Raw genomic sequence first — 23,591 nt, forward strand, 5'->3', positions numbered from 1 at the left:
CTTAATCACTTGTCAATTACCCAACACTTTTATTATATTTTAGACTTATCATTTCATTTTTTCAACGAATTTGTATGGCGTTTAAGTTAAGACAACGGGAGCAAGGTATAATTATATTATAGTACAAATGGATATGTTTTGTCTTAGTTAAAACAAGAGGCATTGCAAGCATATCCTTCTTTTCTGTTTGTGTTTATTGGGCCAAAACAGATGATGGGCTATGAATCAAGTTGTTGACCGATCCTATCCTTGGCCTCCGGGCCGATCACTTCACAAAAAGCCCAAAAATGAAGACTTTAGACGAGTCTAAAATGGGCCTATTACAACAATTAACGAAATTTAAAAACATGAGTCCACTCACACAAATTTTAATAGACGTAGCATAACAACAAAAGATAGGCCCAATGTCACCAAATATTTAAAATGCAAAATTTCAAGAAACTGGATGAGATGCAACTCAATCTCAAGATTTCGTCCCATGGTCGATAAGATTATGTTATAATGATCCCGGTGGAAGATAATATAAGCAAAATCCAGAGATAACATAAAAAACAGCGTTTCAAAGATGGATTGAGCATGAAAAGATTTCCAGTTCATTCAATTTTTATATTCACAAAACAAAGCCCTTTTCCAAACTACAACCAAAAAATTCAAATATAAACTCTGATTGAACATAAATTTCACTACTGAAAGCCTTGCAGCAGCAAATAGATATATTGGAGTCAAAAGATTGAAATCAATCGATCTAGTCTTCATCAGCAGAGGGCTTGGAAGATCCACCGGTTTTCTTAGGAAGCAACAGATTGTGAATGTTGGGCATCACACCACCATTAGCAATTGTGACGTCACCAAGAAGTTTGCTCAGTTCCTCATCGTTTCTCACGGCCAATTGTATGTGCCTGGGCACAATTCTGGTTTTCTTGTTGTCCCTTGCTGCGTTTCCAGCCAGTTCCAATACCTGAATTTACCCCATGTCAGACACACAAAAATATATTTTACTTCCGGGCATTCCATGAAGCACGAGCAATTTACGGCAGCCAACTATTCAAAAATCGAAAAGAATCAGACTTTTTTAAGCAATCCGAAATTTCGTAAAATTAGGCGATCTAATTTGAAAAACCCTAGAATTGAAGGGTAAAACAACAGGAGCTGTGAAAGTTGTGTATTCGCAGGAATAACCTCAGCAGCGAGATACTCGAGGACTGCGGCGAGGTATACCGGAGCTCCGGCGCCGACACGTTCGGCATATTTGCCGGCCTTGAGGAATCGGGCGATACGGCCAACAGGAAACTGTAGCCCCGCTTTGCTGCTTCTAGACTGGGACTTCTTCGCAGACCCGGATCCGAGTGTCTTTCCCCGACCCGCCATTACGAACTTGCCAAATGTGTGGTGAAGAAAATGAAAGATTCGAGCTCTGTTTCGTTTGCAGTAAATTACCAGAGATAAAATAACGCAGAAGTGATTTGACGGCAAGGCTTTCAGGAGATTTATATAGGGTTCTGGGGGGTCATTGGGAATTTGAAGTGGACCAGTAGATTAAAGCACGCGGATCAGCGCTTACAGCCGTTGATGAGAATACAAATGGACGGACAGATTTGAAAGTTTTCACCTTGTCAATTATTTGTAGGATGATTTCATAAATGAAGCTTTATATGGCTTTATTGCATATATGGGCTGGACTAAGGCCATTAATAATTTATGATTTGCATGCATTGAAGTAAACAAAATCAGATGCCTGACGGCCCATGAAAAAAATTGGTATTTTTCGGTAATAGTTCGATTAGTGTGTTTCGTTTTTTTTTTTTTTTTTTTTTCATTTTAATAGGATAATATGATTTAAATAATATAGTGTAACAATATGAAATAGATTATGTGTTTAATAAAGTTGGATTCTTTACAATCTTCGCAATAATTATATTCCGAAATCCAAGGTTCTATAATTGCACTTAAGACAATTGATTTCGTTAGTGCTTCTATTTAATCATTTCTACCTAAGCTGAAAGCAAAGTGGGCATAGAAATTGGTGTTCAAGGGTAATGATAACAAACGAGTCCCTAGATTTTGTAATTCATCCGGAATTTAATGCACTGATTTTAATTTTGATTTTTTTTTTTTTACATATCCTACTCATTTAAAATTTAATAGATTAATAAAATGTTTAAAAAAATATATTTTGTAAAATAATTTCTCGTTTCACTTGTATTTAACAAGGATTTTACTAAAACAAAATAATTATATTTATAGTTAATGATATTATTTAATATGGAAAATTGGTAAAATAGTATGAAAGATGACATTAAATGTGAAATTTAAATAATATAATTAGGATTGATAAAAAAAAAATGCATCCTAAACAAGTGAGATGGAAGAAATAAATTAGATGGAATCTTTGAAACTTATTTGAGACATCAAATGTTTGAATAGCAAAAATAAGATTTATTTCTTATTACGCCACAACACATTTGATGAAAATGGACACAATACATTGAGAATCTATAAAGTGGTAATGTAATACGGTTCAAGTTAATGGAAACTGTTATTTTCCTTTTAAAAAAAAATGTTCATACTAATTTTTTTTTTAAAAAAAAAACAACAACGGGGATCATACTAATTGTTTTGAGATATTCAAATATAGGCAAAAACTGCTGTGAGACGGTTTCACAGGTTAATTTTATAAGACGAATCTTTTATTTAATTTATTCATAAAAAATATTAATTTATATGTCAAAAATATCATTTCTTATTGTAAATATGAGTATGATTGGCTCGTCTCACCGTCTCACAAGAAATCTACTATTGAAATCAAATATATGATATCAAAAATAATTTTAACCTCGATTTAAAATTAAGAAAAGTTCTCTATTGAAATTATCTTTAAATATAAATCGACCAAGAAATATTGTTTTAATTATCTATCTGTGTAAAATTTCCGTGCACAAATGATGATAACAAACGCAGAGTAATTGGAGATATTTAACTCTTCAAACTGTAATATCATGAATTGATTTGTAGTAAGATTTATCGCATGCACTTACCACATGTCCACATTATCCATCATTTACGGTTGTAATTAAGAGCATGTTTTTTAGAAATAATTAATTAAGCGCATGTTAGTAGCATATCAAGATTTTTTTTCTCAAAATATCTCTTCCTTAAAATGTATCTTTTTTTTAACAACAATATAATTCAATAAAACAAAAAACATCAAATATTAACTTCATAAAATACTTAAAACTCAATATATATATTTGACATCAAAATTTAATTTTATGCACGGATTGTGTGCAAAAACTTGCTAGTAATTAATTATGGACACGTACGTAAAGGCTCTGAATATTTATACTAGTCATATTATGTATATGTTTATACATTCCACAAAATAAATAGTTAAGCTAGTGATTGGAGCAAGTCAAGAAGTACAAATTTCATGTACATATGTTAAATGGACAACAAGGATCAGCAGCCCAAGTACAGAAATGTGTAAAAAAAAATATTTTCTTGGTGACTCTTTGAATTATATTGCTGATTTAATTAGCTTGGAGATTTTGCTGAGATGAAGGAAGAAATAATAAATCCAGTGTGATTTTTAGAGTTTTAGGACAGGATCTGTCGGTGTTCATTTAATGTTTATAGAACTTCATTTAATCAGATGAATTGAAGCCCGTGAATATACAGTTAATTTTGAAAGAAGTGTCGTGTCAGTCAATTTCAAATACGTACGTACATTGCCACTTTTTGAATTCTCTCTTTACTGTCTGCGGCCATTTTAATGTCATTTACTTGCTGTCGCTGAAGCATAACTTTAATCAATCCATCTATTTTTTTTTTCTCTCTGTCTGCTATCTCTCATGGTTCATCTCCATTGTCATCTTCTTCTCCACTCAAGATTCTCAATGTTCTTCCCATTCTATATACACTAATCTTCTTTCTTTATACTCGATACTAGTAATCATTTGGTTGAATTTGGATTTGCTATGCATGCAGTGAATGCTAGCTACCAAGTTTGAGGACGGTGTTTCTTGAAAAATGGTATATGAGTTGGCGCTTTCTGGAGGCAATATTGGAATAGTTGATATAAGCCAAGAATGGTAATTCAAGGCCACTTTTTTCGTATCAAATATCCAATTCGGACTTGGATTCTGAAAAACTTGTAAAAACAGCAAAAAAAGCTTCTTTTTTTTGAAAAAAAAGGATGAAGGATTTTTGAAGTTCTGGTTGTTTGCTGGAGAGTGATAGAGAAATGTGGGAGAAGAAGAATGATGCGCAGGCTGTTTGGTTTTCTTTAAAGAAATCTTTTCACTGCAAATCACAGCCGTCGGATGTGTACGTTCCGAAGACGAGGAAGCAATTGAGTTCGATTTTGACTAGGAAAGCCGGCAGGTCTGGTTGTTCCAGGTCTATCGCGAATCTGAAAGATGTGATTCATGGAAGCAAGAGGCACATGGAGAAGCCCCCAAGTTGTAGCCCAAGATCCATTGGGAGCAGTGAGTTTCTCACCCCAATCACCCACGAAGTCATTCTGAGTAACTCCAGATGTGAGCTTAAGATCACCGGTTATGGCGGATGTCACGACACTTTTAGCGGCGGAGGAGGCGGCGGCGGCGGGAGTGGCGGAACTTTTGTGGGCACTTTGAGGCCGGGGACACCAGGCCCTGGAGGTCAACCCACAATGCACTACTTTAATCCTGCGTTCAGGAATTCAGTGACTCCACCAAGAAAGACTGCTGCTAATCTTTTGACAGAAAGGGAAGGTTTTGGGCATGGCGGTTCTGCTCATTTTCCCTCTTACAAAAGGGGTTCTTTTGATAGTAATAATACCAATTATAGTGGATTTGGTTCTTGTGTTACTTGCCACAAGTGTGGAGAACAGTTTGTGAATTGGGAGTTTCTTGAATCACATCACCTCTCCAAGCATGCCGGTAAATATATAATATATATGTCTCTCAAAGATTTATCTTGGTTTCTTACATTTCAGCAATTTTTAAAGTCCTTGGTTTCAACCAAATGACATCAAATCTGATTTTTGAACCATTTCATAACAGTGACAGAACTTCTGGAGGGTGATTCATCCAGGAAAATCGTAGAAATAATATGCAGATCAAGCTGGCTGAAATCCGAGAATCATTGTGTTAGGATCGAAAGGGTACTGAAAGTTCATAACATGCAGAAAACCCTGTCCAGATTTGAGGAATACAGGGAGACAGTGAAGTTTAAAGCCAGCAAGCTTCCCAAGAAACATCCACGTTGTTTAGCAGATGGCAACGAACTCTTGAGGTTCTATGGAACAAGTCTAACATGTTCTCTGGGCATGAATGGATCATCGAGCCTCTGCATCTCCGACAGATGCTCCGTCTGTCGGATCATTCGGCAGGGATTTTCGACGAATAGGGAGCTCAGAGGTGGCGTCGGAGTGTTCACGACGAGTACGAGTGGGAGAGCTTTCGAGTCGATAGAAATGATGGAGGATAATTCTTCCGTTAGAAAGGCGCTGATAGTGTGCAGGGTGATTGCGGGGAGGGTGCATCGGCCATTGGAGAACATCCAAGAAATGGCAGGGCAAACTGGGTTCGATTCTTTGGCGGGTAAAGTCGGTCTTTATTCGAATATTGAGGAGCTTTACTTGCTTAATGCTAGAGCTCTTCTTCCTTGTTTTGTGGTTATTTGCAAAAACTGAAGATCACAAGATGAAAAATCCTGACTCAGTCTCTGTAATTTTCATTGGTGATGATAATATAATATGCATTCTTCTTTAGTTTTTTTGGCTAAGCTCACTAGGCAGTCATTCTATATGCGTTCTTATTTGCAAAATTTCGTCTTTGTATGCTTAAACATGAATCAAAATGAATGATAGAGACTTGAAATGCCCAATCCCCTCTGACTTGAATAAATATTATTGGGAAAAAAAAGCGCCAATATTGATATTTTTAGGCGTAAAAGCTTTGCATAAATCAAGAAGCATACATTAGTACAGATGGGGAATGGAATCCTCATCATTTTCTTGACAACCTTGCATAGTTGAAGTAACAGACAAAAGCAAAGCCATTGGAGCTCAGTAATGGTTTTTGGCTATGTTCCACGTGAATATCGCAAATGGGGAATCTTTAAAATCCTCAAAAATAACGAGGAACACTAATTTATTCTGTCATATCAGGGGACAGATTGATGAAATTTTGAGAGAAGATATAATCCATAAACTAGAGTTTTTTGCATTAAATGCAGCCGGAAGAGGGGCATGTGGGTGTGAAACATGTAACAAGAATCAAGAAAATAACATGTCACTTCGTTTGTCTCAGCATTCCAATTTGAAGTTCTTTTGTTTGTAAACTAATCTGTTTTTGTTCGACGCTATTTAATTTTCATTTGAAGATAGGGGTCCCCCACTTGATTGAACGTGAAATGATGGAGATAAGATTGGGAGATATCGTATTGTATAGATTATCATACCGCATATTTGTACGGCCTCAAACGATTTATGGACAAATACTTATTGGTATGCCACGCACTGGATAATTTCGGGCTGGGGGGCTGACGATTAACAAGTCAAATTTTCATGGATCATATATAACTGGTAAAAATCCGTAGTCTTTACAAATTCCAACAGTGTGTTGGATAATTTCTTGAATGCTGTAGTTGTAACTAAATCCTAAATCTCTCAACTTCTTGGAAGATATCTCAGCAGGGACTGAATCATGATGCTGCTTCTTGTCAAACCTGACATGAAATTTTCAAGATTAATATGTAGAAGCTTCAAGATTTATGAGAATTTTATACATCTTTTCATTAAAAAAAAAAAGCTATGCACCTCCTCTGCGTTTCCACGCAAGACCATTCGCGACTTAGATGCTCGACAAGTTCAGACATTGCACAACTATTTGTGCAGCATAAGTATCGACCCTCGGCTTTGGGGTGCTCCATGAGAAACATATGTGCATTGCATATGTCGACGATGTGAACTAATGCGATCGATCCCATTCTCGAGTTCACGGCTTCTAATATGGGGAGCAGCTTAGGATCACCTAAACCAGTTGAATCATAATGATAAGAAACTTCATATGACTAGTTTTAGGACATTCATGTACCTCATGATCCTAGATTTTGCGACGATTTTGATCACTTTTCATGATTCTTAAAGATCATAAAACTTACCCGTGACCGGGGACAAGATAACTCGAATGCTTCCCGGAACAGTTGGTGTGAGAAATGAACCGCCCACAGTAGTTGTTATGACAGATACCAGATCAATGCCATTCTCCTTTGCAAACTGGAACGCCGTCTCTTCTGTTAAAAGCTTCGACAAAACATATACCTGCAAAAAGTTCACTTGAAAATTACTGAAGACTCGATCTACAACAGCAGAACGAGACACTAGAACATGTAACATCCATACCCATCCATTGGCTTTAGTTTCCAGGACACGTTTGACAGGCGTCTGGCACGATTCATCAACTTTCGGTTTCCATCCCCCGGAGCTGTCTTTTGCAGTCAAAGTGCTCACAGACGATGTAAAAACGATTCTCTTGGCAGTGTCCGTTTTCAAGCAAGAAGTGAGAATGTTTATCACCCCTTTGATAGCAGGATCCATGATTTCATTCTTAATGTAGCTGTCTTCAAGAGGAAATAAATCGCTTTTAAGTACCGAGTTTCCAAGATTTCAGCAGCAAAACATAGTGTTTATCATTACAGATTAGCTACATCATAACTAGGAAACCATGTCATGGCCTGTTTATACTAAGTCAGTGTTTGAGATAGCTTCTTGAAAGCACTTCTCAGTTTTTCCTTAACAAAATTTTCAAAAATTATAAAATTTTGATAAGGAAAAGCTTAGAAGCGCTTTCAAGAACCTCTCCCAAACACTAACTAAATGTCATTCTATTAACCAAGCTAACATTTTGAGCAACGACAAAATCGCGTGATTGTAATGTAAATGGATGATCATCTTTCAATTACGTATTACCAAGATTTTCTGTGGCTGGAACCCCGAATTCCATTGATGCTGCTACATGATACACACCAGCACAACCTCGTACCGCCTCGTCGAAACTTCCGTCATCTCGTAAATCGGCCTTGAAGAGACTCAACCGATCCCCACCTTTCCACGACTTGATAAAATGGGATGCATTCTCTAGCAAATGAGTAATTAAAAAAATTAATTAATTTCATTAGGAAAAACTAGGCCTTTCTAAAAGAATCAGCATATCATTGGCCATTATTCAAAGAAAAAAATATTAAATATCAAGATCAAATGACAGAAGAAATTGAAGTCGTGAGACCTAGATTTCTGATGGTGGCGTGAACCTTGAAACCTCTCTGGAGGAGAGATTTGACGAGCCAAGATCCAATGTAACCTGTCGCTCCGGTCACACAGTATGTTTTCAATCCATTTTCTTCTTCCATTGCACCAAACTCTTTCTTGGTTTTTCGAGGAAAACTCTTTCTTGTTTTTAGTGTTGTGTAATACAATGCCAGAAGTTTCTACAATTTTACACTATCATCGTATCTATACGTGTGTGTATAAACAAATTAAAGGGTTTTAAAAGTAGGTGGGATTCTTCAAATTGAGGAGAGTTGTTACATAGAATACGTAAAAGCATTTATTAACTAAAGAAACGACAATGAAATGCCTTTATTTATTATTGTCTGGTCTGCATATGGAGAACGACGCGATTTGTCTACTCTCTGGAATCACCAAGATTAATTCAAAGTTTTACTGTTGCATGACTCTTGTACGTTTTTTAGGATTGGTCATGATTCTTGAATCTTGGCAAAGATATTGATTTTCCATAGTTGCACTTTTTGTAGATTACATGAATTGTGAGTTTTTAACAAGAATGCTGCAATTGCATGCCCAAGGACAAAAAAAAATGATATTGAAGCTCATAAGTAAATCATTGGGTTTCAGACACTACAAACACAAAGAAGCCTACGCAGAAGCAGAAACAGCAGCTTCTTCCGTCTCTTTCTCTCTTTCTTTGACGGCTCTTTTCCAATTCTCTGCACTATCGATTATTTCTCCAGTCTTTATGAGGTAACGGACACGCTTTCCATCATCAAGCATCTTATGACCGACCCGGCTTATCACACCCTTCTCTTTCGAGTAAAGCATCACATTCGAACTGTGAATAGGTGCTTCGATCTGAAAAACCCAAATCATCAGTGATCGGTCTACTCAAAAGTTAAAACACTACTAAACACAAGATTGAAATACATAGGCAAAACAGATTCTCAAATACAGATAAGTCAATAAGTCGACAGCCAACACGAGAGAAGGAAATGACCTTAATTATCTTCCCTGGTTCTTCCTCTCCCTTGCCTTTTATGTGCTTTGTCTTCAGGTTAATTTCTTTCACTAAAATAGTGCTGTTATGCTTAATAACAGAAGTAACCTCACCAATTTTACCTTTATCTTTTCCAGATATTACTTTTACCGTATCTCCGAGTTTCACGTGCATCTTGTGAAGCACTGGTAAGCTGTTTGTCTTGCACTCTTTCCGCTCCCATCGCTTGACCTGAAATTAGATTTTAAATATTATCCACCCAAAATTCAAGAAACCAAGGTGGTTATGTTCACAGCACTGATTTGGAAGTTCAGAGTAATGAAATCTTGAAATGGAAATCTACATTCTTCTCCTTAAATGCTCTGTGCTTGAATTGTAACCATTACTAGGGCAAGCAACTCTAAGAATATATTTATCTAGCATCAGCTAATTTCCAACGTCCAGAACTGACGAAATCAATATTTTCAATTATCAACTGAGGATCATGCTCTATGACTTTGAAAGACATCACTAGCCAAGTGCACTCAGAATGACTCAAAAGAAACATTTACTCTTTAATTTCCTTCAATGGTTAACAAGACAGTGAAATTGTAAAGCAAGTACGGGAAGCAGATTTCAATTTGAATGTTCTTTTCCTGTTTCTTTCAACCCACATGCACCGCAGCCAATCCATGAGGCTCAAAGTTTGAGTATGACTAGTAAATCCATAACACGAACCTTTGATACTATTAGACCTGGCTGTTCTGTAGATTTAACCTGCAAATTGAGTTGAAAATTTCAGACTAATAAATAAAGTTGCTTCCATGCTCTGATAATTTGGCATATAATGCAAAAACAGACATTAAAAACAAAAAAAAGAAAGAACTTAGAAGCTGAATATCAGGTCAGACAAGGATTTAAATCAGCCAAAATCAAGATGCAGTGAGAACAAATTATTCTGATGATTTATTGAACAATATGCTAATCTGCACTGTTCTATCTACTAATCCCACAAAATTATAATTTATAAAGGAACCATATGGCCATATGTTAAAAAAAACAACACATTGAAAATATTCAACTCATTTTTTTTATTAGTCCTTTTTACATATCGCATTGCTTCAGGCAATTAAAGATGCAACGTTTTATAAACACCATATCATCCGCACGTTAAAATAACACAAAAGCAACAAAAATTGGTAGTGCTTCCAATCCAAAGTCCAAGAAATCAAACACTTCACCTCATTTTCCCAGAAACTATTCTACTCCCTCCATCCCAATTATATAGAAATACAAGGTCATTTGAGCAATTTGATATTCAGTTAAGGTTAATGTCCAAGTATCAGATTAAACAATCCCATGCCTCCAAGTGAATCCTCCAAAGCCTATGGAACACAACTAATGTAGAATCAAAATCAAGCAGTGATACATCTCCATTAAATTAAGAGCAATGTTCATAAGATCAACGAAAAAATACAAATACAGAAGAACCATTTACCCATACTTCGCAAAAAAAAAAAAAAAAAAAAAGAGCGGATGAATGAGAGCAGTCAAATTCAGGAGACGACTTCAAATTCAATTTAAGACAAAAATTCAACACCACAGAAAACAGACAGATTGAGGGTAAATGGGTGTTCGTATTCTATGAAAACAAAGGAAGAAAAAGTAAGAACGGACCAGTGACGGGTAGAAAGAGGGGGAAAAGCGTTGGCCCAAGAAAGAGTTCGCCGAAAGATTTAAACTTGTAAAGGAACTCTGCAGAGCAGCCATTGCCACCATTTCTTTTGCTCCTTCGGACTTGCAATTGAAAGAGAAGATAAGGCTTTGGGTGCAGTTGGATTCTCCGGTTCCTTCAAATTGTTATCGAGTGGTAAATGCGTTTTTCGTTAACAGACAACATAATTTTGTACGGGTATTTTGGTCATTCAACTTGTAATTTCCTTTCACACTATTTTATTTTAGATTACTAAAAACCATGTATAAGATTAATTTTTATTTTATTTTATTTTTTTGATAATATGTATAAGATTAAATGAAAAATATATTTACCTATTTACACTTATAATATCATTTTAGGCCTTGAAGGAATTTAATTTTTACTATAATCTCACATATACTAATAATACTATGTGCAAATTAAAAAATATTTGTATTACCATAAAAACTTGTTAAATAGAGCTTTTGAATTAAATGTTCAACGTCATGTGTGTGGGTTTTCAACTTCTTGATTTAAATTTCACAAAGTATTAGAATGGTAAAACACAAAGAGAGAATATTTATGGTCAAAGAAGAAGTCCAAAATTTTGACACATTTTAAGAATCGATTACAAAACTATATACAGGCAAGCTTTTACTTTAGCTTCACAAGAAAAAGCCACCAGAGAAACTGGTTTGAATTCCAGCAGAGGCACCTCAAATTATGTTCAGATCAAGATCCAAAATCCAGGAAGCCGAGCAAAGAAGTAAAACCCTTCCGTTTAAATATCAAATGAATCAGTTGTGCTGTCCAACGATTCAGCTCGCCGGTGTTCTAACCGGTGCATATTGATTACAACTTCATTTTCCAGGGGAGTTGAAGGATGCTTCTTACTTTGTCTGGATTTAAGAATCCTAGAGAGAACCTGAACGATGTCCCTCATCGATGGCCTTTTTCTTGCAATAGTTACGACGCATCCATGTGCAAGATCAGCCAATTCGTTGAGTTCTCCCACGTCGAATTTCCCATTTAAACGAGGATCAACTATTTCTTCCCATCCAGCTTTCCCTTCTGTACTCGTGGCTGCCTGCGATAATTAATCACTGAGTTAATAAGTAGAGAAGTCAAAGTAGTAAAAACTTTTCTAAAGACAACTTACCAGCTCAACATGCTCCATAAGACCCTGGAGGGGGTTTCTTCCAGCAACAAGTTCGAAGAGCAACACACCATAGCTATAAATGTCACTCTTTTTCGTGAAAGAACGCGTTGATATGTATTCAGGATCAAGGTATCCAAAAGTCCCCCGAATATTTGAGGCGCGTTTGCTAACCATCTCTACCCTCGAAAGTCCAAAATCAGCTACCTGCATAAAAATAGTTGAAATCAATTAGTACTCAATCCTGCAGACATTCTTCAAGGAAAAAGTGCACAACAAAGATAAACCTACCCTTGCTCTCATGGACTGATCCAGCAAAATGTTGGATGATTTGATATCTCTATGTACCACAGGTGGAACTGCCTGAAGCTCATAAAAGAATCAACAGGTAAAGGAGAGAAAACGAGTATGAGTAACCGAGCAAGGACAACCGAAGCACATTTTAGTAAGAGACTGCTCTCTGGATAAGAATAATGTTTTTTTTTTAACTTACACCCTCGTGAAGATATTCCAAACCCCATGCTACATCAAGTGCTATTTGAACTCTTAATTCCCAACTTAATGGTTCGAGTTTCTCATCTGAAAAAAAAACAAAAAAACAAAAAAACAAGTATAATGCAAACTAAAAATTATATCACCATGATGAAATGGCAGAAAATGAGGCGTTTATTATTTGAAATTTGAACAAACATAATAGCTAACTTACTATACAAATGAGAAGCCAAACTTCCTCTACTCATATACACGTAAACAAGCATGTGCTGGTTCTTCTCTGCACAATAGCCAACCAAATTCACAAGGTTTCTATGATGCAACCTTCCTAATAGCATAACCTGAGAGTAAAATCAAATTGAAAGTTAAATCAACGAGTGCTGAAGTCGATGGCACAGATATGGACACTTATAATTGATGTGTACTAGAACTGATGGTGCAGGATTCTAAAATATATGTTGATTCGAATGGAACCGCATGCAATAACAATGCATTTTGCTTATAAATTGAGTAATATTTTGTTGTTCAATGGTTGGTAAAGTAGAGACTAAATAACGTGATGAAAATATTTTCAACACTCGCTTCTCCTAAGGTATGAAGCAGCCATGTCCTTTCAGAAGATGAGCTGTTAATGATTAGGCACTTAACTAATGGCACTCTCTCAATCTGTTTGGTTGATTACAACCAACAAAGTAAAGCAAGTTCTTACCGGCCAACATGCTAGAAGTCAAAATGAAGTACCTCAGTTTGGAATTCCTTTTCCCCTTGCTTTGAATTGGTTGCAAGCACTTTAACAGCAACGGTATCACCAGGCGAAACTTGTGCTTTGTACACAGGACCATAAGCTCCTCGACCAATTAATGAGCTAAAATTGTAGGTTGCCTTTTGCAGGTCCCTGATTGTGGTGAAAAAGTGAGAAGGGCACAAATATCATGAGCTAATTTAACAAGCAAAAGATTTGAATGCAAAGAAAATATCATCACAAATAAAACTCAAATAATATATCATTAGGGTAGCTAGCTCAAGATAGCTTGCCTACTAAGAATGGGGTGAGAATAAAGAGAGAAGCTCAAGATACAGAGAGAAATTTATCTTGACATATATGTTGAATACTTACAAATGAGACTTAACTTCCTATTTATAATCATGTCTTTTGGTGCTACACCAACTATAGAAACTATTATTTCCATTTATCTCTTTCACAATGACTAACTTGTTAAGCCCTCGTATCCTTTTATCCTCAACTCATTTTGCTCCGTACTCATATATTCACTGACGACAAACGCACAAGTTGCTGTTAAATTTTTAAACGACGGTGAATGACATATAAGTTCCCAGTCCATGCCACATTAAGCTTCAAACAAAGATAGTGATAATAATATGGTATGCACTAAATCACAACAGGCCATGAGCAGGGAAAGAATGCATACTTGTAGGAGTACTCAAGGATCCCGGGTGCAGCAACCACACCACCAGCCTTCTTAAATCTACCAAACCAGAAAGCCATGCCATTTCGTACAGCATACCGCGGCGACTCTATCCCGACTGATGGGTCAGAAAATATTGAAGTAGTATCTGCGCCATTTTCATGAATTGTAATCGTTGCACTGCTCCTGGAACTGCTACTGCCAATCTGGGAACGCTTCCTACGGTACGCAAAGCAAAAAAACACGACAACAGCCAAAGCTATTCCGATCACCACTCCTACTGAAATCCCAATAACTAAGCCCACAGATTCCTTTCTCATCTCTTTGTTACCAGGTCCGTGGTATATTACTACATACAAATAGTATACGGAAAATAACCTGCAAAGATAAAACATAATACTATTAGCTCAAGAATCTCTCTGTTTAGGAGCAAGAAAACAATACAGCTATAGTTCCAATTAGATTTCCTCATCAATAATCTCGAACATGGGACTTCTTTTTACAGATGCAGGATTGCAGATGTGAGATGCAGTGATAATAAACAAAGCCATAATCCCAAGACCATTAAATCTTTTACCTCAAAAATAATGGCTAAGCAATAGACAGAGTATAAAGTTAGGTCCGACGCCTTAAATTTTACAATCCACCGGACTAAAAATTCAGCGAAAACCAGCTGAGTGCAGATACCGGAATTTTCATAAGCTACGGTCAAAACATCTGAACATTCCAAAAATAAGAAAAGTCAATCTACTCCCACGGTTTCGTCAACAACACAACATAAAAGCTACACCGTCGAGCTTGACCGACTCGAGACCAATAAAATACAATAAAGAAAACAACAGACGAACCCAGATTCTCTCACTCAAAAACCCAGAAAAAATAACCATAATCCTTAAAAGCAAAAAAAACAAAAAAGAGAGAGATAAAAGCACCAGAGACGTTATAAAAGACAGAGCTTTTAAGTACAGTAGCAGTATTTCAAAAGGAGAATAATGAGACCAGAAACATCAGAAATATAATATGTTTCAACCTTTTCCTGATTGAAGTAAACTGAACGTGGAATGTACCGGGGTTGAAGGGGCGGCAGTTAATGACAGTTTTTTCCGGTGAAAAATCGTCGTAAGAAAGCAAGGAAATGTGCGAAAGAGACAACGGGGGAAAATAACCAAGTGCAAGCGCATGCCCAGGTAGAATTTTTGGACCTCTGGATTCTTGGCACCGAACAATGGCCGAAAGAAAGATTATTCGGCGAGGCCAAAATCAATCAATGGCATTATGGCGGAGGCAGCATAAAGCAAGCAGTAGTACGTTCGGGGATAAAATGGAATCAAAATAGGAAATGCGCGTGAATATGAATTGTAGTCATCGATTTCCCGAAATGCCCTTTTGAGAATAAATGAAATGAGATGCGTAATAAAGTATCAATTTTGACATTAATTTACTTTTGATGACACTTTTGTCTTTTGGGGCAATCGTTGGGAAAATATTTGTGTAGCACGAAACATATGCATATTTTTCTTGTAGTGTGTATTTTTCCCCATATTCGGATAATTTTCAAAGCATGTCATAAATGAAAACAAAATGTTGATGGCGATTTTTATGTAGAATAATGTCAATTCAACTAGACATTTAAAGGGTAAATTAGGCACTTTTGGTGGATGGACATGTTATGTTTTTTTAAGATTGGTTTGGATAATAAGTTGAGAAGATAATATAATAAGAAACCGGCAATGTAATGATGCCCTGAATCAGCATGCTTCCAAAAGCGGGGACCATTTCTCAAAAACAGAGAAGAAAAAAAGTGGTGATCAACTTCAGGAATAAAGACCCATTTATCCGGGTTTCGAAATTTTTTTGATTCCTCGAAGAATTCATAAGTTCCAGCAAATAAATCAGGTTATTTAATGTCATTCAATCTGAATTGATTTGAAATTTAAATGGTAATGTGACGATTGAAAGTGACATGGTTTTAAATCGAGCTGTTGGCAGAAGAGTCTTTGAAAGGAGAGTTCATGTTATATTATATGTTCATTATTTTATTTCTTGGATAAAAAAGACATGCAACTTGAAATTTGAAAATCATAGTTTCATGGCCCGTTAGACACAAGGCCATCGTTTTTAATTTTATTCGAGATCTGGAAATTTCGAATTTTAAAATATATGCCGAAGCAAGATAATATTCACAATATCATTACAAAACATGACTACTTTTAATTTACCGTAGCAAATAAATTCAATAATTTCAAAAGTTCCATACACTGATATGAATTATGAAGGGAAAAACACACACACGCACACTTCGAGTCTGTGTCAAACTCTCAATTGTATTTCACTGATAAAATATTCGATATCGATTACAACTTTTCTCCAACAATTTATATGTCTTTTACATTTTGACGTCATAATTAAAAACAGAAATCCCAACAGAAAGATAATAGAAAATGATCCCAAAAAACGTGTGCTTCTCTCACATTACGTAATCCTTCATCCAAGCTGGTTTATTGCGCCTTCTCGATTCTTCTTGCGGGGAATCCTCCATTGATTCTTTTCCTTTTGCTTCAATGTTTCTGATAGGCTTTTTATCAACATGTTCTTGGGCCACCTCTTCATTTTTTAAAAGCCCCTTTGAAGCCCAGTCTTTGAGTTGTTGGTCTATTGTTTGATGGTCCATGTTTATGTTAATTGGGCTATCATTCCCGCTTTCTTCGAAAAACACCTTGTTCTCAAGGTGTAGTTGACTATATATGGAACAGAATGCACCAAAATTCTCCCAGGTAACATCATCCGGAGAAAGACCTGACCATTGGACCAGTACCTGTTTAACCACCTGAGTCCCCTTTCGATGAAGGCGAGTAGCAATGATACAGATGGGAACTGAGAGAGGCCTATTATTGTGGCTATTCTCAGGGAGGGGCGCGACTTTTTCTGGGAATTCCCCTTGGAAGGGCTTGAGTTAGGAAACATGGAAAGTTGGGTGTATGCGAGTAGTAGCCCGGTTTCATTTTACAATATTAAGTAATTTTAAACATGTTAGAAAATGACATATAATTTTAAAAGTGTCAAAACATGTTTAAGGAGTCCTTATTTGGTAAAAATAAGTGGAAAATCAGATTCGGAACGTTCGAAAATGGTAGGGTAGGTCCCAGGGGTCCAAAACCAGTTCGGAAGCACCCGAAAAATAGTTCGGAAGAAGCGGTGCGATCGGAGCTTCCGAACTAGTTCGGAGCTTCTAATCAGTTAGTAGCTTCCGATCCTCGTTAGGAGCTTCCGATCAGTTCGGAGCTTCCGATCAGTTAGTAGCTTCCGATCCCCGTTAGGAGCTTCCGATCGTGGCCTATAAATAGGGGTCCGAATCCCTCATTTTGAAGTGCAAATTTCCTCTCCTCTCCCGGTAATGGCTCTATTTTAAGGGCTTCGGGACTCTTTCTTTAAGAGTTGGAGTAGAAAATAGTATTTTTTATAGCGAACAGTGTCCGCAGTAGCAGCCAGGCGGCGGAGCACTGGCGAGGCATCCAGGAGTCGCAGCTAGGCTATGCCCAGACTCTGGGGCATGCGACATCAGCGGGCTGACGACGGACGAAGGTATGGCTTTGGTTTCCTATAGTAAATAGGGAGTAGGCTATAGTTTAATTAAGGCTTTTAGAGCCTAGTAGGTGATGTTTGGCATGCTAGGTAATGCATGGTTATTTATGTTGTAGTGTTGCATGGTAGGCTTGGACCTAGATGGAAGCTTCTAGGATCTGCCTTAGAAAGGTACGGAAGTATTATTCGAGATATCCAGATTGAGTATGCATGTATTATGTGTTTGCATGGATTATGTGATTGCATGTATTATATGTCTTTATATACTGCATGTCATGACTGTATGTTGCATACATGAGCATATTGAGCTAGTATCCTTGTGATATCCGATATTGGGATATTAACCTTGTCAGTAGATGGTTGGACACATAGGCTCGTGTCAGGTCACCAATATTAGTTGGACACATGAGCTCGTGTCAGGTCACTAATATTTGGTTGGACACGTGGACTTGTGTTAGGTCACCATCAGGGCATCTAGGTATGTATGTCACCTCCTGTAACGATGACTCAGCGAGGTATATACCAAGGCCCAAGTTGTTCTCTATCAGATATTCTTGACCTTGTGTCTTGATACCCAGTATATTTGCATTCATGCGCATATAATAGTGTATACTCATACTCTCGTACTGAGCATGTTAGGCTCACTTTCGGTTATTTTCTGTTGGCTGGATGCCCTATTCCATGGGGCAGTTGCAGGTAGTTTTCCCGGAGACAGGGAGGTTAGGTGGTGACCAAGGCTGGGTAGCGGGGTTGACCACTAGGTTTTGCTTACCTGGTATTTGACTTAATTTAATTCCGCAGTTACTCTGATTAAGATTATTTTATTAATTAATTGCATGCTTAAGTTCTGATTAGTAGGTGATCACGGTACGGGTTATTACATTTATGGTATCAGAGCATGCAATAAGATTCTTTGGGACATAGTATTGATTTTGGGTTATCCTTTGTAGGATTACAAGTTGGATTCAATAACGATAGCAGTATCAGGAATTGGAATAGCAGGATGTCTAGGATTTTCCAAGATCGTCATTGCCAAGGTTGGCAGCAGAAGTTCGTATTATGTGGATCCCAGCAGGATGGAGCTGGTAGAGAAGATCTAGTTTTCAACGCCAGGTGCTTCTCCAGGTTGAAAGGAATGTGTGACATGTAGTCATCCATTCTGATTCGACCAAGGAAGCCACCCCGGAAGACTCTCATCTAGTAGTTGGAGAGATTGACGGGAAAATCTTGTCTCATCTACCAGATAAGGAACCCAACAATATTGGAAGGATCCGGTAGATTAGCAAGATTTTATTCTTTGAGATCTTGTGAGGTACAAGTTCTGCTGACCTGAGTAGCAGATGGGAAACTTCATGTTCAAGATCAGTAGACGGAATGAAAGACTTCCGCAAGAGTTTAAATATTGTATTCGGTTGTAAACAGTATTTCAGTTGTAATCAGATGTATTAAAGATTTCAGTATTTGATGTACTCAGTTATTGTTGTATTGTACATCTTTCAGTGTAAGCTTTTGATTAAGTTGTGTATTACATGAGATTGTAATAAAAATTGTATTAGAACCTGGATTTGTGGTTCAACTGTTGTAATCTTTGAGATTAACTTGGTTATTTTGAATAAAAGACTGATCATTGTTTTAATGAGTACTTGGGATTTTGCATGTTTTCAATGAATAGTTCTAGATGTTTTACCTAGAATATTCTAGTAAACCAAGTGTTTTCAAAGATGATGTGATTCATCAGGATGCATGAATGTTTGTCTAGACGGATTTATTTAGAACAGTTGGCTATTTTGATCTTTTTAGATTGTTACCTAGTGGTAATGGATTTTCATCAGGATGACAGACTAAGTAATACCAAGAGTTGTAGATTATGACCAGTACTAGACGTGAGGAAGCGCGACCCTTAGTCGGTATTACTCTGGAAGTTTTCTTACTTCAGAGGTTGTTTTGGAGGCCTTTGTGCTCCATAGACTATATAGGGAAGGCTACTCAGTCTGGAAATTTGGCACTGTCACAACAGGATATGACTTTGGATAGGACAAATACCAGGTATGGTATCAAGGTTTAGTTATCCTCTGTTTGAGATACAGATGTTCCGTTGTCAGAACAGTCTTGGAATAGATTTTTCCTTGACAAGTAATTGTTCTGAGTAGATAAGTTTTGATCTAGATTTATGATTTTAAAGATTAGTTGAATTGATATTCAACAGGATTTAATTATCAGATGTTTGCAAACTCGGGATTTGAGTTGTGCCTCTACAGATAATTTTTCTTGACCAGTGATTTTGGTCCAGATAGGAATATTTCATAATATCAGAGACTCGGGGATGAGTTATGCCAGGATGCTCTTGACTGTCGGGTTTCGAGATGGTATAGTAAGTGCGACCTTATGCCGGCATACTCTAGAAGGATTCTTTTGTTCCAGTTTGGCATTATAGGAAGACTTACCTCAGTCTCGTTGTATGACATTCATAGCAATGGGTATAACTATCAGGAAAATATTCAGGATTTATTTGAGTCTTCTGGAATTGCATTTGGTGCTGGATTAGTGCCAAAGGGATTGTGGTGATTTATTGTCTGACTTTATCAGAGATACAGACTTTGGTTTCTGTGGACAGGATAGTCTTGAAAAGGATTCCTTGACAAGTAAATATTCTGAACGGATAGTCCTCGCATGTGATACTGGGAGAGAACCAGGAGGTTTTACCTGTATTGTCTGATTCTATCAGAGGTATAATTAGTGATCAGGATCTTGATTACAAGATGAACAGGAAATTCTAAGTGATGAATCTACTTAGGTAAGTTTCCCTATAAGAATTGGAATTTTATTAATGTGTTATCAAGCAAAGATGAGGACATTGGGATGACTTATACTGGGAGACGTGAACTATGATCATTGCGACAATTACGTTAAAGTATAATTTGCTGTCAGTTTGATAACTTTAAAGGATACTCGATTCTATTGACAGATGTCATAAGCCTGCTAAGTCACAGCGTGGATGCGACAATATAAGAATTCACTTGGATAGTGGAAAGATGAACACTTAGGTATTCATGTATGTTTTGAAATGGTCAGTTAAACTGGTGCAAGTTTGGTGCCCAGTGACTATTTGCAATTATTTGTTTGAGGTTGTACAGATGTTATAACCCGTGATGGGGGAGCTAAATATTCTTTTGCATAAAGAATGATTAGAATTATTCACTTTTTGATAGACTGAAAAGATGAGTAGAGTACTCAGATATTCAGTTATCAGGAATGATTTGCAGTAATTCTGGGACTTGAGTGTCAGAAATTGATCTAGCAAGCGTTTGAATTTTAATGAATACTAACATGATAACATCAAGTGTTTAGACATGGAAAAAGGACAGCAGCTGAGATCTAAGGTTATCAGATCCAGCGAGATTGTTGTCACTGATTTTTCAGGATGTCTAATGGATGTATTGATAAGTCTGATTCGATGAGATCGATTAAGGGGTTTTTGCTAGGTTGTATTGGTTTTAGGACTTTGCCTAAGAGGGATGAAACAGTTTTGTTCATCCTGCACTAATCGATTTGTTAATCAACAGAATAATTGTATTGATGTTTTCCAAGAAGAGAACCTGAGAGGTTCAAGAAATCAAGAATTGTGGACAACGACGTTGTCACAGGTGTTATGACAAGTGTTAGTCATAAAGTATGTGAATCCTTTCGGTGTAGAAAGATTTGTGTCTGAGGTTCTTTCTGGTGGAAAGGAATGAAGAAAAATGTGTATTAGTATGCTTCTATATGTTTGGTGTATCAGTAGGTCAAGGCAGAACACTGACAACTTGGAGGATTGCTTCACAGTTTATCCATTCCTGAGTGGAAATGAGAGTTGATCATGATGGACTTCGTGACCCATTTACCGGTGAACTCGAGGAATTGTGATGCTATCTGGGTTGTGGTGGACCGACTCACCAAGTCAACACATTTCATTCCTTATAATCAGGACTACAGTTTTGACAGGATGGCACGATTGTACATCCAGGATATTGTTCGATTGCACGGAGTGCCTGTGAGCATAGTCAGCAATCGAGATCCCAGGTTTACTTCCAAGTTCTGGGGGAGTCTTCAGCGCGCTATGGGTACTACTCCTAGTTTGAGTACAACATATCACCCAGAGACTGACGGGCAGTCAGAGCGCACGATTCGTACTCTTAAAGACATGTTGCGAGCATGTTCTATGGATTTTGGTCCAGCATGGCAAGATCAGTTGCCATTGATTGAGTTCGCGTACAACAACAGTTACCATCGCAGTATTGGGATGGCTTTGAGGCGTTGTACGGGCGATGATGTCGTACTCCACTGTTCTGGGAGGAAGTGGGGGAGCGAAGGTTGAGGGACCAGAGTTAGTCCAGCAAGCTGTTGATATTGTTGGACAAATCAAGAAGAGAATTAAAGTTGCGCAGGATCGACAAGCTAGCTATGCGAATGTCAAGCGCAGACCTTTACAGTTTGAGGTGGATGAGAAAGTATTCCTGAAAGTCTCACCATTTCGCAGGATTTTGAGATTTGATTAAGCTATCTCCTAGGTTTATTGGTCCATTTGAAATATTGGAAAGTGTTGGAGATCTGGTTTACAGGTTGGCTTTACCCCCGTATTTGTCTAAGTATCCACGACGTGTTCCATGTTTCACTGTTACGACGGTATGTGGCGGATGAGTCTCATATCTTACAGCTGTCTGAGGTACAGTTGGACTCGGATTTGACATATGTGGAGAGACCTTTGCGTATCATAGGTCACAAGGATAAGGTGCTATGCAACAAGACCATTCCTCTTGTTCTAGTTCAGTGGCAGCGCCGAAGCACTAAGGAGACTACTTGTGAACTTGAGAGTTGTATGCGTACAAATTATCTAGAACGATTTTGAATTGTTGTATTTTCAGGTTGTAACTTGTAAAATGAATCAGTTTGAATAAAATATGTTTATTCAATATTTTACTGCATTCAGTACTTAAGATTGTTCGATGACGAAATATCTTAAGTAGGGGGATAATGTAGTAGCCCGATTCCATTTTACAAGATTAAGTGATTTTAAACATGTTAGAAAATAACATATAATTTTAAAAGTGTCAAAACATGTTTAAGGAGTTCTTATTTGGTAAAAATAAGTGGAAAATCAGATCCGAAACGTCCGAAAATGGTAGGGTAGGTCCTGGGGGTCCAAAACCAGTTCGTAAGCACCCAAAAAATAGTTCGGAAGAAGCGGTGCGATCGGAGCTTCCGAACCAGTTCGGAGCTTCCGATCAGTTAGTAGCTTCCGATCCCCGTTAGGAGCTTCCGATTAGTTCGGAGCTTCCGATCCCTGTTCGAAGCTTCCGATCAGTTAGTAGCTTCCGATCCCCGTTAGGAGCTTCCGATCAGTTCGGAGCTTCCGTTCCGATCGTGGCCTATAAATAGGGGTCCGAATCCCTCATTTTGAAGTGCAAATTTCCTCTCCTCTCCCGATAATGGCTTTATTTTAAGGGCTTCGGTACTCTTTCTTTAAGAGTTAGAGTAGGAAATAGTATTTTTTATAGCGGACAGTGTCCGCAGTAGCAGCCAGGCGGCGGAGATCTGGCGAGGCGTCCAGGAGTCATAGCTAGGCTATGCCCAAACTCTGGGGCATGCGACATCAGCGGGCTGACGACGGACGAAGGTATGGCTTTGGTTCCCTATAGTAAATAGGGAGTAGACTATAATTTAATTAAGGCTTTTAGAGCCTAGTAGGTGATGTTTGGCATGCTAGGTAATGCATGGTTATTTATGTTGTAGTGTTGCATGGTAGGCTTGGACCTAGATGGAAGCTTCTAGGATCTGCCTTAGAAAGGTACGGAAGTATTATTCGAGATATCCAGATTGAGTATGCATGTATTATGTGTTTGCATGGATTATGTGATTGCATGTATTATATGTCTTTATATACAGCATGTCATGACTGTATGTTGCATACATGAGCATATTGAGCATGTATCCTTGTGATATCCGGT

The 23,591-nt window shown here is 37.5% G+C and overlaps 5 protein-coding genes across 10 annotated transcripts; 1 reads left to right on the forward strand and 4 right to left on the reverse strand.

Moving 5' to 3' along the window:
• Positions 1–559: 559 nt before the first annotated feature.
• LOC140863990 (probable histone H2A.1) lies at positions 560–1,467 on the reverse strand. The gene is made up of 2 exons (XM_073267846.1): positions 1,180–1,467; positions 560–958 (listed from the first exon to the last, which is right to left on the reverse strand). The coding sequence occupies exons 1-2, from the start codon at positions 1,366–1,368 to the stop codon at positions 746–748; spliced, it is 402 nt and encodes a 133-aa protein (XP_073123947.1). The 5' UTR covers positions 1,369–1,467; the 3' UTR covers positions 560–745.
• A 2,343-nt stretch (positions 1,468–3,810) lies between these two features.
• Positions 3,811–5,746, forward strand: LOC140866712 (uncharacterized). Its single transcript, XM_073271744.1, has 2 exons — positions 3,811–4,919; positions 5,043–5,746. Exons 1-2 carry the CDS (start codon positions 4,241–4,243, stop codon positions 5,672–5,674), a joined length of 1,311 nt encoding a protein of 436 aa, XP_073127845.1. The 5' UTR covers positions 3,811–4,240; the 3' UTR covers positions 5,675–5,746.
• Positions 5,747–6,548: 802 nt separating this feature from the next.
• On the reverse strand, positions 6,549–8,499 carry LOC140894511 (putative anthocyanidin reductase). Its single transcript, XM_073303014.1, has 6 exons — positions 8,271–8,499; positions 7,955–8,122; positions 7,388–7,605; positions 7,147–7,306; positions 6,803–7,016; positions 6,549–6,711 (listed from the first exon to the last, which is right to left on the reverse strand). The coding sequence occupies exons 1-6, from the start codon at positions 8,392–8,394 to the stop codon at positions 6,549–6,551; spliced, it is 1,047 nt and encodes a 348-aa protein (XP_073159115.1). The 5' UTR covers positions 8,395–8,499.
• Positions 8,500–8,809: 310 nt separating this feature from the next.
• Positions 8,810–11,123, reverse strand: LOC140866348 (large ribosomal subunit protein uL24c). The gene is made up of 4 exons (XM_073271327.1): positions 10,932–11,123; positions 9,993–10,031; positions 9,276–9,506; positions 8,810–9,133 (listed from the first exon to the last, which is right to left on the reverse strand). Exons 1-4 carry the CDS (start codon positions 11,031–11,033, stop codon positions 8,921–8,923), a joined length of 585 nt encoding a protein of 194 aa, XP_073127428.1. The 5' UTR covers positions 11,034–11,123; the 3' UTR covers positions 8,810–8,920.
• A 345-nt stretch (positions 11,124–11,468) lies between these two features.
• On the reverse strand, positions 11,469–15,363 carry LOC140862963 (calcium/calmodulin-regulated receptor-like kinase 1). Of its 6 annotated transcripts, none has more exons than XM_073266004.1 (9): positions 15,179–15,363; positions 14,603–15,061; positions 14,029–14,403; positions 13,340–13,493; positions 12,813–12,939; positions 12,600–12,685; positions 12,394–12,469; positions 12,110–12,309; positions 11,469–12,037 (listed from the first exon to the last, which is right to left on the reverse strand). In XM_073266004.1, exons 3-9 carry the CDS (start codon positions 14,343–14,345, stop codon positions 11,732–11,734), a joined length of 1,266 nt encoding a protein of 421 aa, XP_073122105.1. In that variant the 5' UTR covers positions 14,346–14,403; positions 14,603–15,061; positions 15,179–15,363; the 3' UTR covers positions 11,469–11,731. The 6 variants fall into 6 exon arrangements, with proteins under 6 accessions (XP_073122105.1, XP_073122103.1, XP_073122102.1 ...); XM_073266002.1 differs by having other exon boundaries at positions 14,603–14,742; positions 15,093–15,363; XM_073266001.1 differs by having other exon boundaries at positions 14,603–14,742; positions 15,056–15,363.
• Positions 15,364–23,591: the final 8,228 nt, after the last annotated feature.

The sequence above is a fragment of the Henckelia pumila genome, chromosome 4 (assembly GCF_033568475.1).
Source record: "Henckelia pumila isolate YLH828 chromosome 4, ASM3356847v2, whole genome shotgun sequence".
In the NCBI taxonomy this organism is placed as follows: Eukaryota; Viridiplantae; Streptophyta; class Magnoliopsida; order Lamiales; family Gesneriaceae; genus Henckelia; species Henckelia pumila.